A 13,760-nucleotide genomic window follows, 5' to 3' on the forward strand; every position below is an offset into this window, starting at 1 on the left:
GTCACAGCTGACACGTAACATAATTCCTTTCACAAGCTGACACCATCCTTTAAGTAACATCTTGTCTGAAATATGACCATTCAGACCTGGGAAAGAACAAATGTAGCCAACACTTGAACTTATCTGTAGATAGCCCACAACTTGAAGGTACTTTAGTATCATTTCAGTGCTCAATGGTTGCAAGAACATTCCTTCTGCCATAGCTTTTTTTTCACAGGGCAGATCCTGTTTCTGTTAAGCTTGACTGCCTGTGAATGCAATTAAAACAGTAACATCACCTAATCAACTATCAGATCTTATTAACTGGCAGACACAAGAAAAGCCTAACTGCATTCCCACTTTCACTAGGGTACCTATTAAGCTGGACTGCATGTGGGCACAACACATGCTTCATAAAAGGGGAATCCTGTCTTTCCAAAAGCAGTATCTCATAAAGAAATGAATGGAAAGAAAAATCATTAAGCCCAGGCCATATCAGCATCCAAATGACAGTATTTAAAATCAGAAAGCCTTCTTTACAAGAAAATAGAGCTTTTACTCACCTGTACTACTTCTACGCCTCTTTTCCTGAAAAAAAGGAAGAAAAAAAAGAGGAAAGGTTAGTGTTGGAAATATGGGGAATATGTAAAAACAAAAACTAATGGAGAAGCACTGCTTCTACTAGAATGCAAACAATAAAAATCTGCACTAATAACCTGATTCAAATTCAGGAAAGCACTTGTTCAGTTTCTTTCCCTGTCTAGGAAGCACTTTGGCAGATTCTGAATCATGGCCCCAGAAGTAACTCAAGATGAATACTAAGCAGCTGCAGTGCTGGGACTGATAGAGCTGTCAGGTGAGCACAGGTAGGAAGTGGCTGATATTAGAGAGGGAGCAATCTCTATTTTAATTAGATCTAGTTTGCTTTTCATTTCTCATCTGCCCTCAGAGTGTGCAAACTGTATCACAGCATATTCTGCACGCTTGACAGATCTCTTATTTTGAACCAAGGATACAGGTATAAATGTCAGGGAGAATGAACACTGCACCTTGCATCCATTTATCCTCTTATTAACAGCCTTATTTTAACCCTGTCATCTTGGGTACACAGGATGCTACCCTGCACTCCAGTTCAAAGGCTTGTAGACAGTTCAATTCCTTCAAGAACACAGTTCAAATATTTAGGGTTTATCAGAAAGGCCCAAGCCTCTGGCCATATGGAGAATCCTTCCAGTGATCCTGAATTGCCAGGGATGAGAGACTGGAGAGGCCTATGAATTATATACCAAAATGTTGAGAAATACAATCGGTAGAGCCAGTTTAGGCAGATTTGCAGAGACAAGTTGTCTACTCTGCTGGTATGAGAATTGAGATTCAGGTACATGCAGTCAGACAATGCTCAGTCACTGCCTTTGACAAGTTATCACACAAAACAAACCATTTCTGCACTGATCTTGAGAGCAGAACTGAATCCCTGGCACAAAGCCCAGCCATTCCTGCTCCTTCCCCTCCTCCCAATACACGCAGGCTATTTAAGGAAGTTAGAATTTTCTACTCACTTTGAAGACATAGGAAATTTAACTTAAAAACAAAAAGCCTCAGCAAGCACAAGATGGGAATCTCTCTTCCTTGTTCCCACTAGCCCCGTATGTGAAAATCAAAGCCCCCTTTTTGGGGGAGGTTATAGAACAGGACGGCCTAACTCTGCCCTCAATGCTTTTCTATCTAAGAGCGTCTGTGTTGTTGTCCATAGCCACAAATGCTGCACACTGCTGAATACACAATGGCTCCTCCAGTTTTCCACCCAATACAGTAGGTCTTTCTTTTGGGAGGCCATTACAAAGATGCCCAAAGGGACAGGCGATCAATCAGCATCTACGACACAAATTGCCCGGTCTTCCCACTTTACCAGTCTGGAGTCCCTCTGGCCTGGAAGCAGCATTCAATGCACAGACACAGCAGAGAGCCTGTTTTGAGAGCTCAGCAAGGAAATAAAAGAGAAAATGAAACCAAGCACCTCTTGCAAAGAATTTCAAAGCCCTCTTGGAGGCAACAGTAGCTGTAAGCAGTGGGTGATAAATATACTCCCATTATGGTGTGGGAAGCACTACTGTAGATCATCACCTTAGGCTGGCCAGATGTGTTCCAACTCTGTGATGAGAAGAAAATGAGTCTTGTAGAGTAAAAGTTAATAGCCAAATTGTTGAAAGCATGATTTTCACAGAGCTAAGCAAGAAAAATAGGAAAAATTAGGCAAGGAATGCTATTTCATAAATTAGGGCAGCAGACTACTCAGAAGCATTTCAAGTATTGTAAGCTAAAACTTAAGATAATCAAACATTTTTGCTGTGTCTGCCCTGGAGTAAACAGAACAACTCAGAACTACAATGGAAATATACCAGGCTTCAGTCAAAATTGCACCAGAGACCCTGAAAGGACAGTGGCTGATGGCAAAAGCCGCATTTCTTGTCATGTCTATATACACACTGAATAAACTTTATTCTACTTTGAGGAAGATAAATATTCCTGAGCTGGGTTCTCTCAAACCCATGTGAGATAAAGAATCAGTCCAAATGGTTTCTAATCCCCCCAAAATGAACTTCGCAAATTTTCTGGGACTTACTAAAACTAACTGCACTGTCCCAGCAGAAGGGAAGGAGCCAGAACAGCACACAGGCAGATAGAGAAGGGTGCCTGCTCTCAGGTACGATGCCACACGTGCTTAAACAGGTACAGGAAGAAGGAAGCAGTCACCAAGGCTGGCTTCTAGGCTGGTCTTCCCCTTTTCAGAGGGGAGCCGGATGTCCTTTCTGTCACCTGAAATATGAGAACTTTTTCTACTTAAACCCAGGGGACAAAAAAACATAGAAGTATTTTGAGGACTAATTCATTTGGGAAAAAATCCTCTACCAAAGTATTATCATTTGAAAATAAGGCATTTTAAAAACAAGAAGTATCCAAACAACCAGGATGTCAAACCATGCACTTCAGTTTTGTTATTAGCTTTTTCTCTTATATTCTTATAATGTTATTCTCTGCATGGAAGATTTCCTAAGCCAGTCATTCCAGGCTTTTCAGCCAGGCAGGTCACAGCTGCAGGCTCAGGGCAGCAAGACATCCCTTATGCAACCAAGCATGCAATGCCATCTAACCACACAAGCTGCCTTACGTCACCTGGGAAAGGGCTTAGGGTCAGACATGGAAAGAAAGCTGATCCTATGCACAAGAAACTCTAGGACCTTGTAAAAAAAAGAGTAAACAGAGAGAATGAAGCAGACTGTGGGCCATAATTCCCCAACAAGGGGTTGCCTGTGCAGGACACACAATGGAGACAAGACAGTTGCTGAATGAATTGTGCTGGGAGTCTGACAGAGCCGTGGACCAGTTACCACTTCTTCCTATTGTGCTTTAAAAAGCCAATAAGAAAAATACATCCTACAACTCTCATGCACATTCTTTTGGGCTGTTTCTTTAGCAGAGAACAGGCAGGGCATGATGGACAGGATGGGATGGGATGACTATTTCACCTGGTGTACTGACCACTACTCTTCTGTCCCTCATGGGAAATGACTTTCTAGCTTCTCATGCAGTTCGAAAGTGAGCCACTGCCTACCAGGGGAAGGGCTCCCATTCCCAGCCGGCCTAGCTGCCTGCTGACAAATCTCTCTTTCTGAGGAGAAAAGAAAGGTCATTATTAGCTCTATTTCCCTTCTGCCTCCAAAGAGGCAACTCAGCTGTGTCTAAGAGAGACTGCGTCTGTTCACTTTCATTGAATAGACATTTGAAAAATGGTCAGTTCTAAACTACATTCACAGAGGTTACTAATTTTAAAATGCATTTCATTTCAACAATCATCTGCACACTGCAATACTTACAGGAAAACCAGAAACCATTTAAGCAACTGCTGCATTAGCCTGCAATACCAAATAAAACCCAAAAGCTTGTTCCAACTTATTAGTTCTATACCTGAAACCACTGAACAACTCTAATGGATAATGCAAGCCTCCCTGTATATAAGAGCAATTAAAATAATCACCATGCTAGTTGACTTAATGTTTAAGTTGAAATGATGTATGGATTTAAAGAAGAATTCAATATTAAGTTACTAAAAGCACATTAATTAATGTCTTGAAATTGATGCTTTACCACAGCCTCAAACTATGTCAAATAGATGGCTTTTGTGGTTGGGATTATGTTTTTTTTAACATTCAAAGTAAACAGTTTGGCCGAATTCCCCACAGCATCTAGGACCTGAATATCATAGTGAATGACAGTTAAAAGAGAAAAAAATACTATCAGGTTGTATATTACAGTCATGGTTAAATGAAGCAAATTGTTTTTGCTGTATGGTCCGAGTGACAGATTGAAAAATGCCAAATGGAATTTACAATTTCAAAAGTAAAAGGCAATCTTTGTATTGTACATGCAGTGAAGTTAATTTTCTCAGATATAACTTTGAAGCTACTTCTTTACATTTCCCAGGTAAAGAAGTACCAAATAAATAATAATAATGATCATAATAATAATGTATTGCTTTAATATTAAAAAAAGGCATTTTCACAGAAAAGAAGTACACTGGCATCAAAGGGCAGATTTGATGCAAAAACCTGCAGCCACTAAGACTTTCCACCACACTGCAAATCAGCCAGTACTGGACAGCCACAATCTTGTGGACACCTATTTCCCCTCCTGGCATAAAGGCAAGCTCAGCTTAATTGCCTTTGCTTTCACATCAGCAGAATACATTTTTTTTATTAGACATTCGTGACAATCCTTGCTTTTATTATTTTTCATCACTGATGGATTCCACCTTATTGTCTATCAGGGAAGCAACCGAGCAGCAGCTCTAATATTGGGGTGCTTGCTGTCCTGGGGCTCTGGCTCACAGCCACATCCATCATGAGGACAATACCTGAGGGCATCTGAAACAAGGCAAAACTCAGCTGTAACAGGGGTCCAGAAGTTTGGTTTTTTGCACACAGACTATCAAGCAGGCAATTAATCACTTATTTTTATTAATTTATATCCGACTACACTTACCTTTTAGCAAGCTTTTCCCCACTAATCTGTATTCTGGCAAGTTTTATGTCTGAAATGGATCAAAAGTTGACATTTGGGGGAGGGAGTTCTCAATTTCCTCAGTCTGTAAAGCATCATAGATCCAAAGAAGAATGGAAGTAGAGTGCACCTTTACAGTCTGGTAGGTACAGATAACATAGTACAGAAGAGAAAACATTTCACTTCAAACTCTAAGTGCTCTTTACGTGGGCTGGAAAAAAACCCAAGACTTTGGGTTGCCATGGAAGACCTTTCAAGTAGGATAAAACCCCAGAGAAGGCAGCCACATTCATGCATTTCTTCCTTGTTTGTATAAACAGGGAATGGTCCAAGTAATAGGAGCCCTCACACATCAGACACTACAACACCATAAGAGATTTTCACACCACCACCCCATTCACACGTGACATTTGGTAGAACTATCTGATGTTCTCCACACCTTCAAAGTGTTTTATCATCCCATTTACAGCCATAAAAATGCTTCTTACGAGTGCTGTATCAGAACAAAATGCCCTGAAAGGGACTAGAAAGTAAGAGAGGATCTTGGTAGAGCAGCATTGCTCTGGTATTCACCTGCAGTGCCATGAATTCCCACTACAACACACACAAACATTCACCAGCATCTCACAGCAAAGATACAGCCGGAAACCCACCAACCCCGTATCCTGAAAGCAATGACAAAGTGAAGCATCCAACACCAATGCTTCAGACATTCAAGCAGAAGGGAGGAAAGGGCCATGAAAGAAAGAAAATAGGCACTGCAAACAGTAACTAAAGAAAATAAACTACCTTTAGTGACTAAATATTAAGACAAAGTTTCAGTCTGTTTAATAAAACATTACAGGGCTACTAATTTCAGCACTAAAAAAATCTAGTTAGTGTGGAAATAAAAACCTGTGTATACCAAGTTATAAAACCCATAAAGCCAGTAAATGCAAACTCAAAAGAATCTGTTTTCTTTTTAAACTAGGCATTTAAGATGGATCAGTGCTGCTGAGCTCTGCCAGACTCTTTTCTTGGAACTAGTGACCCCGGGTTCTGGGAGCCTCTACTCTCTGCTTTCCCAGCAAGGACAGAAAACCTTTAACCACAGTCTTCTGAGAGAAAAAATAACCTGAAAAATCATCAGTGGGAAGAAGGAATGATTTACAGCTGCATAGAAAAATTATTAAAGGCAATGAGTTATTCATCCTACCAGGCATTCAGAGATGGATTTAGTACCTGACGACAATTATAAGCAATTAGGCAGGGTTCAGTCTAGCCATAGGCTTACCCTGCCAGATATTATCATATCCAGTTCCCAGCTATTGCAAGCAGCCACACCACATGATCTCTTTATAATCTTATTAAAAACCACCTTCAAACCAAGCTGCTTTAGAACTGTATCTTCCATTACAAGATATTAAGTTCCCAAAGGTCAGAGTCCTTCAAATTTGCAAGCTAAATTGCTCGAACATCATCCTTTGGCTTCAATAAACTGCTTGCTTCCTTAAGCACTGCAAAGGGCACACACATCCTCTCAGGTCCCAGTTCCCTTTGTCTCCCCATGACCCCAGTCACCCCAATGTTAATATGACCCTTAATATGCAGAAAGCAAACACATGACCCACCCCTTTCAAAAATCTTTCTAAGGTCACGAGACACCAGTGTTGGCTAAAAGAGACCCAAGAAAAAGGCAGCAGAATCACAAGGCAGAAGACAATATCCCTTCCAGGGACAGACACAGTATTCATCTTTACATACAAAAAACTCTCACTGCAGAAGCTATTAGAGGCTTCTAGAAACACAAGAACATGTTGGGAGGGTTCCTATGACTGGGGAGTTGGAATGGAAGATACCAGCTCTTTAGGAAGTACAGGCAAGGGAGTCACCCTCTATATTTCAGTGACCAGCTGGAGCACAAGGAGCTCTGCCTGGGAATGGATGAGGAGCCACTGAGAGCTCATGGGTCAGGACAGGTGACATAAACCACCAGACCAGGAAGACCAAGCAGATGAGGCCCTGTCTGTGTAGATACCTAGGAACAGCCTCACATCACAACCCCTGATTCTCACAGGGGACTTCCCAGCAAGATCATGGAACAGAACTTCCTAGAAACTGTACTAAGACACTTGGAAAATACAGAGGTGATTGAGGACAGCTAGAAAATTAGGCCTGCCAAATTTGGTGGCTAAAGGAAGAGCAACTGATGCCATCAACCTGGACTTGTGCAAAGCATTTGACACTGTCACACATGACATCTTTATCTCTAAACTGCAGATGTGCCTTGATGTTCTGAGAAGATGCTTCAGCTGCTCTCATCTTCACTGCACAAAGATGACCAATTCAGTATGGCAAGTGAGATGAGGCTCTGCTGAGCCCCAGGCTGGTACTGCAGGTTCTGCAGATCTCCTGCACACCACAAGGGAAAACAAATGCACACCTCCACTCTATTAAAGCCAAAGGGTACAGAAAGAAAGGCATGTCTGCCAAGCCAGCTTTCATCTAGAAATGGCTTTTAATCTACTAACTCTGAAACCAAAGGCTGTATATCCTCTGCAACTTTCCAAGACTTTGGCAAACAGCCTTGAATAAACCTTTTGGGAGTTTTTATAGAGGCCAGACACCCACTAAGACATGCATGAGAAATGGGCAATATGCAAATTTTTTTTTTCATTTCTTGGATCTCTAAACGAGATTGGGCATTTTTTTTGGCAGAAATTACAGACATATTTAAGTTCAGCAACTTGCCACACAAAAAGGAGTTTATTCATCTTCAGCCAGGCTTCAAGTAAGATATATAGGTGCCTGGAGCTCTCTTCTTTGTGCAAGACTTCATTATACAAACAAGAGAAAGTTAACATGTCTGCTCATTGAAGAAACCTGATTGCAACTCCTTTCTTCCTCTCCAGAAGGGATTGTGTTTGGGCACTGTAAAGTCAGACACTAAGCCTCCATTAAGTTTCATCACCTTTGAGAACACTTGTGATTTCTTGTCTTTTACACTCACCAAGTGACCACTGCTTGCATATGCAAGGAACAAATTTTCCTCTACGGAACTGGAATCAGCCATAGAGTCACAGACATAACCAATAACAGGAGCCTGTGCAGGGAAGTTACTGTGACCAGATAAATACATTTGCACGAATAAGTATCAAGTTCAAAAAACATCCATGCAAAGGTTTAGCATTCCTAGACATTCCTAGAAAGCTTTTCCCTTCAAACTTTGCATCAGTTAAGGCTCACATAACTCATCCAATCAGGTCCTGTTTTGTTTGTTCCTTTGAAATGCACTTCAAGCTTCAGCCTTTTTTTTTGGGCACTTATGCATATATCTGTTATTTTAAAGAGGACTGGCTGGTTTAGCCCCAAATAAATAGCTGGTTAAAAGCAGTTCAGTACCATCTAAAAATATATTTCATCTTTTTTTCACTATGCAGCTTCCCCAAACACTGTATGAACCATGTCAGTGGAAAAGAGATGAGCACTTAGAATCTGAGAAGTGCACTTCTGCAGTCTGGTACTCTATTAGAGAAGAAAAAGATGCTCAGCAGAAAACACATCATACAAATTCAAGAAATGTGAATTGAATTGCTTTTCTCCATTTGAACAGATGCAGATGCCAATACCAATAATGGGCATTTTCCTCCACTGTAACTGATTCTTCTGCTCAATTTTACATCAAATCTTTGATTTTAGATCAAAGAGAAATGATTTTACTATACTTGGAAGCCTCACTGGACAGGTTCACAATAAAATGAAAGCTTGGCTTCCAACAAGTGATGATCATACTCATTGAAAATATTCCATTTATTGACATGTGGCCAACTTCCCTGAGAAGCAATAGGATAGAGTATTTGACAGTGCTGCAGTGAATATTCTTCATGGCCTACACAAACTACACATGATCCTGAAAATTAAATGAAATTTTTGCAACATGCAATATTTGAGTATGGTCCTTACAATAAAAAGTATCTAAAAGGAGAATCAGCAAGTTAATAAATGTTCTTTATTATAAAGCATACAGAATTATTTTAATAGCTGATGTGAAAACAGAAGTGGGGACCAAAAAGAATTAATAAAACACCCCAAAACACACACCCTGATCAAAAACATTCAGGTAAGAGAACAGAGCTTTCCGCTGATTTCACTGGATAGGGCTGCAGTTTGAGGAGCTCGAAATCCAACAGATAGAACAAGGTATCACTGCCAACTTCTTAATATCAAGGCAATATGGACCATGAAGATTCATAGAAATACACCAAATCTTTGAGCAGGGATAGGCATAGGATTGTTATGCACAGGATCAGTCAAGGTCAGAAAGTACAAACTGGAAGTTGGACCAGAGAGCGGACAGTGAGATGAAAAGTCTCCCTTGTTCCCCAGAGTTTCTGCACCTGCAGCACAAAGCAGTAGCTTCAAGAAATCTCTACCCTAGCTGACAAAAATTCCATCATGGTGATTAGACCACTTCAGAGAAGCACATCTATGTATGTGCTACAAATACATCTTTTTTATCAGGTATTTTATCTACTCTACACTACATTTAATTATACTGTTAGAGAAAGATTAAAATTTACCCTATTTCTTCCAGTCCACAGGTTCTTGCTTTAAGCAACAGCATATGTATAGGTTTGCCAGAACACCCATTTTCTTGTTTGCTCCAGTAGACTGTTAACAATGCACTAAGAGAAAAAAACCCAACCCTCTGATAAACCATAAAACACAAATACTGCATGGTTTTTATCCAAGCTGTTAGAAAATACATCTGTCTGAAAGGTAAAGTGAATGATAAAGACAGAAGTTCAATGCAAATTCTGTTTGCTTGCAAGAAACTTACAGCATCCCATCTCTGTGAACCAAACATTTTTTTCTCTGATCAGCTTCAGCCCTTCTGCAGGTGTGACTTTTGTTACCCAAGAGGTCCCTTCAGAGCTCTGCCTTGAGCCAATACCCACAGAACGTGCCTTGCTGTCTCCCACATCCCTGACCTTCAATGGCACATGCTCCTCTCTCTCACACTGACACTGTGGTACACACAAACACAGAGGGCCCTCTAATCCTGGCCCTTTTTTTTTTTCTTGACTTGGCCTAGATAGCAGCTGTTACAGCCATCGCTTCCATCAGTGACTGAACACATGTATTTTCAGATGACAACTTTCCCAACTTGGCCAGGGCATGCAGGAGATCACATATAACCCCCTAAATGCTATTACATTTTTGAACCAGACTCTGCTTTAGCCCAGATTCAGATCTGCTGGGGAGTCTGCTACACTGCATAATTGGGAGAGCCTGATAACTTCTTGGGCCTCCTTAGATTTTCTAGAAGCTGCCTCAACAAGCTAAATCCTACCTGGTACCTGAACTCTGTTACTCATACTCCTCCTTCTCAGAAAAAGAGTCTTAGGCCAACAGTTCAGCTGCATCTTTTACATTTGCTTCCCTTTATGCACTTACCTAGATTCTCTGGTACCTGCCCCTCCCCATTACAAGACTGCTGTGATCACAACATGCTGGTGGACTTAAGATAACCTAAATTCCACTAACAGGAAAAGGAAAAGCTGCATTTCTAATCTACCAAATTACCATTGTCCTTATCACTAAGTGGGTGGACATATAAACAGCTGATCCAGCTTTTGAGTGGGATTTGGAGAGGCAGTCACACAAAGGCACAGTAGCAGCTAGTTGTTTTCCTCTGGGTTATATTTGTTCATCTCCGCCCTGAAATTCACCCTTCAATCCCAATAATTGGCAGCAACTAATTAGAAGGAAAAATACAAGTAGTTTATTAAATGTTTGATTACATGTTTGATTACACATGATCACAGAACAAATCTCCCTTGGACAAGCATAGTCATTTTCTCTTGCTTGCTTCTTTTGTTTGTAGACACAAGAGATAAGCACTGTGGAGATGCTGTTGTACCGTGCACTGGGATTTCAAGCCTATAGGTGACTGCACAACACAGGGCAAGGAGAAGCTGCCCACTCCTCTGCTGTTTCAGATTGATTTCCACATGGCTTATGTGGAAATGCACACTGCTGCACCCCATGCTCCCTCTTTAGGGCTTTCACATCCAACAGAGTGTTATATACAGGATCAGCTCAAAGATGCTGCCAGAATTACATCACAGGTTAATTGGAGATCCAATCAACATAAAGGAAAAGGACTTGTTTCAACTTTTAAACTGTTGTAATTCAAAAAAATATGTAAAAACTTGGAAAATCATTATACATAAGAAAAAAATCTGCATTAAGTAAGAGCTTCAAATAACATCAAAAATTCTGAATGTCTTAGAGCTTTGAACTGTAAGTAATAGGACTTTTGTTCATCCCATTTGCTCTTACTTCTCAAGTAACAGTTAATTAAAACAACTCAACTATATTATAGTACTAAAATTTGGAAATGTACACATGTACCTCTCAATCTCTTAGCAAGTAAAAAAAAAATTGTTCAGAATATTTTAATGAATTCTTGTTTGTGAGGACAAAAGAAAATCCTTGAACAAATGTCTACTTTTACACTCCACTAGAACATCTATCTGCAACAGCAGGATTTCTTATCCCATGAAGTCTTTTTCTCTGGCAGCATGTTTTCACAGCCCTTTGCACATCAGATCCCTGCAGTCAGCTGTGTTTCATAGCTAAGGAGGCAGCTCCACACCCAGCTTTACGTAACCCCCTTACACGCAGTTGCTCAGCCTCGCTGACTTCACTCTTGCACTGGGTGGGTATTATCTGCCTAGATGGACTGGCAGGCTTTTGTGCTTGGTCAGCACACAGTCCAAGGTGCCAAATATACAGGCATCACCTTAACTAAGGGCAAAATCCAATTTAGCAAAAAAAATCCTCTTCAAAATCATCCCAGCTGACCATAATAATGTCATGATGATTATAAAATGAGAATCAAAACCTTGCAGAAGTTGCACTTAGGTTGTAAACTGTCCTGTTATTTGGATTACTCCACCACATCTCGTTGAGACACTGCATCACCCCTAATTATCTTCTCTAGTTTCCAGATAAAATTTTAAAAATTGCCAGGTTACTTGTATTTTTGCAAGAATAATTTAAATACTGGCATTTTTCCCTCCATCTGAATTCTACCATTAACATCCACATAGCATAAAAAAAACCTTCCTCCAGCCTGGCCTGCATGTCTCCACACCAGTGCCCCAAGGCAGACACCAGCCAAACATCCTCCAATGCCACAAACAGCTCTCAGACGTGGAAGGCTTCAGACCAGGCAGCACAGCTGACAACAGCCCACCAAGGCAGTCCAACAGCACATAGCCAGCCTTGATTTTGCAGCAGGACCCTCTCTCAAGGCCTGGCTTTAAGAGAAGCCCACTTCCAGTGTGAAGTACTGAAGTGCAAATTTCCTGAACCAACAAAAACATTGACCTACATATTGGTCAGACATAATACCTACAATTCCAATTACTAATTTCCAGTGGAGTTTACAACAGTGCTCCAGGGCACTTTTAAGCCACAGACCCTGCTTACAGAGATACACTACATTATCATTTATGTCCCTGTCTGTCTTCAGCATATTTAGTCAGAAGTGACCTTGGAAAGGTAAAAGATTATTTAATTGTGATTCCATTCTTTTTACACTGTGATGTTCTCCTTAGAAAAATCCCAGTAAAGTCACATCTAGATTTTTTTACAGAATATTTTCCCTGGTGAAAATTAACTTCTCTACTTGTATCACTAGTGAAAAAAAAGGCTACAGGCAAACAATTGAGAAATGAAAGAAAAAAATGTAAAACTGCATTTTTGGCCATTTAAGGCTATGACCTGAGAAAGAATGAATAAGACTTCACCTGAAAACAAAACAGAATTTTAATATTGTTAAAAGCAGGAATATTTCTCTTTTTCAAGTAATTCTATATAAAATATGCCATTGTAACCAAGACCCTAACCCACTAAGTATTGCATCCTATCCTACAGTAAACTGCTTACAGATGATTCCAAAGATAACCTGTGTGCTACACTTGCCATTAAAATTCTCCCTCTGCTCATACACTAGAGAGAACTAGAGAGAACATAACCCCAAAGAGCAAGTTTCTTTTCATTTCTTCCTGAAAGTTTACCGCTGCCTTGGCACTAGGCTTGCTCAAGATCTAATGTCTCTATTTACCTACAGCCACACAGCTCTTGTGCTGTAATTTAATGGCACCAAGCCAAACATCACGGGTCTTGCACCTTTCTCGCAGTGTAAGTAGGCAGGGCATGCTTATGCTGTCAAGTACCAAACACCTCCACCGATTATGAACATGCTCGGAAAATACAGGCAACAGAAGCTGTGGATGTGAAACTTGCCATTACAGACACATCACACACGTAACAGAAGTTTGTATTTCTTCTATAAACCCAGGTAAAAAGGTATTTTTAAAGAGCTGAAGTTAGAATTCAGTTTTTCAGTGGAAAGATTTACATGAAATGGGTTTTAAAACTGAAGCCTCTGAGGAAGACCTACTGAGTCCCATCAGTGCCTCAACCAAAACTCAATTCAGGGAGGGGAGGCTAGGACTGTAGCCTCTGCCCCCCTCTCATGCTGTCCCTCACTTTACTGATGGTGCTGTTTCTCTCTCACTTTTCTTGGATCACCTCTCACGTGGATCACCTCGACTTCCACTAGCTGCATCCCACAGGCTCAACAGTTCCCCTGCCTACGTCTGCATCTCCCTCCAAAGGCCCATCTATCCTGTACTCCACACAAAAGGATGGAACTCCTCAAGTCCTTC

General features: G+C 40.7%; 1 protein-coding gene across 4 annotated transcripts in view; it reads right to left on the minus strand.

Annotated features, from left to right (window-relative positions):
* Nucleotides 1–13,760, minus strand: part of ITPK1 (inositol-tetrakisphosphate 1-kinase) — a 137,759-nt gene that overhangs the window by 105,718 nt on the left and 18,281 nt on the right. For all 4 annotated transcript variants that reach the window (XM_058842138.1, XM_058842132.1, XM_058842145.1 and 1 more), the window contains exon 3: nt 543–567. In XM_058842138.1, coding sequence (XP_058698121.1) covers nt 543–567 — 25 coding nt within the window. The remainder of the gene's footprint in view (nt 1–542; nt 568–13,760) is intronic.

The sequence above is a fragment of the Poecile atricapillus genome, chromosome 1 (assembly GCF_030490865.1).
Source record: "Poecile atricapillus isolate bPoeAtr1 chromosome 1, bPoeAtr1.hap1, whole genome shotgun sequence".
NCBI classification, from domain to species: Eukaryota; Metazoa; Chordata; class Aves; order Passeriformes; family Paridae; genus Poecile; species Poecile atricapillus.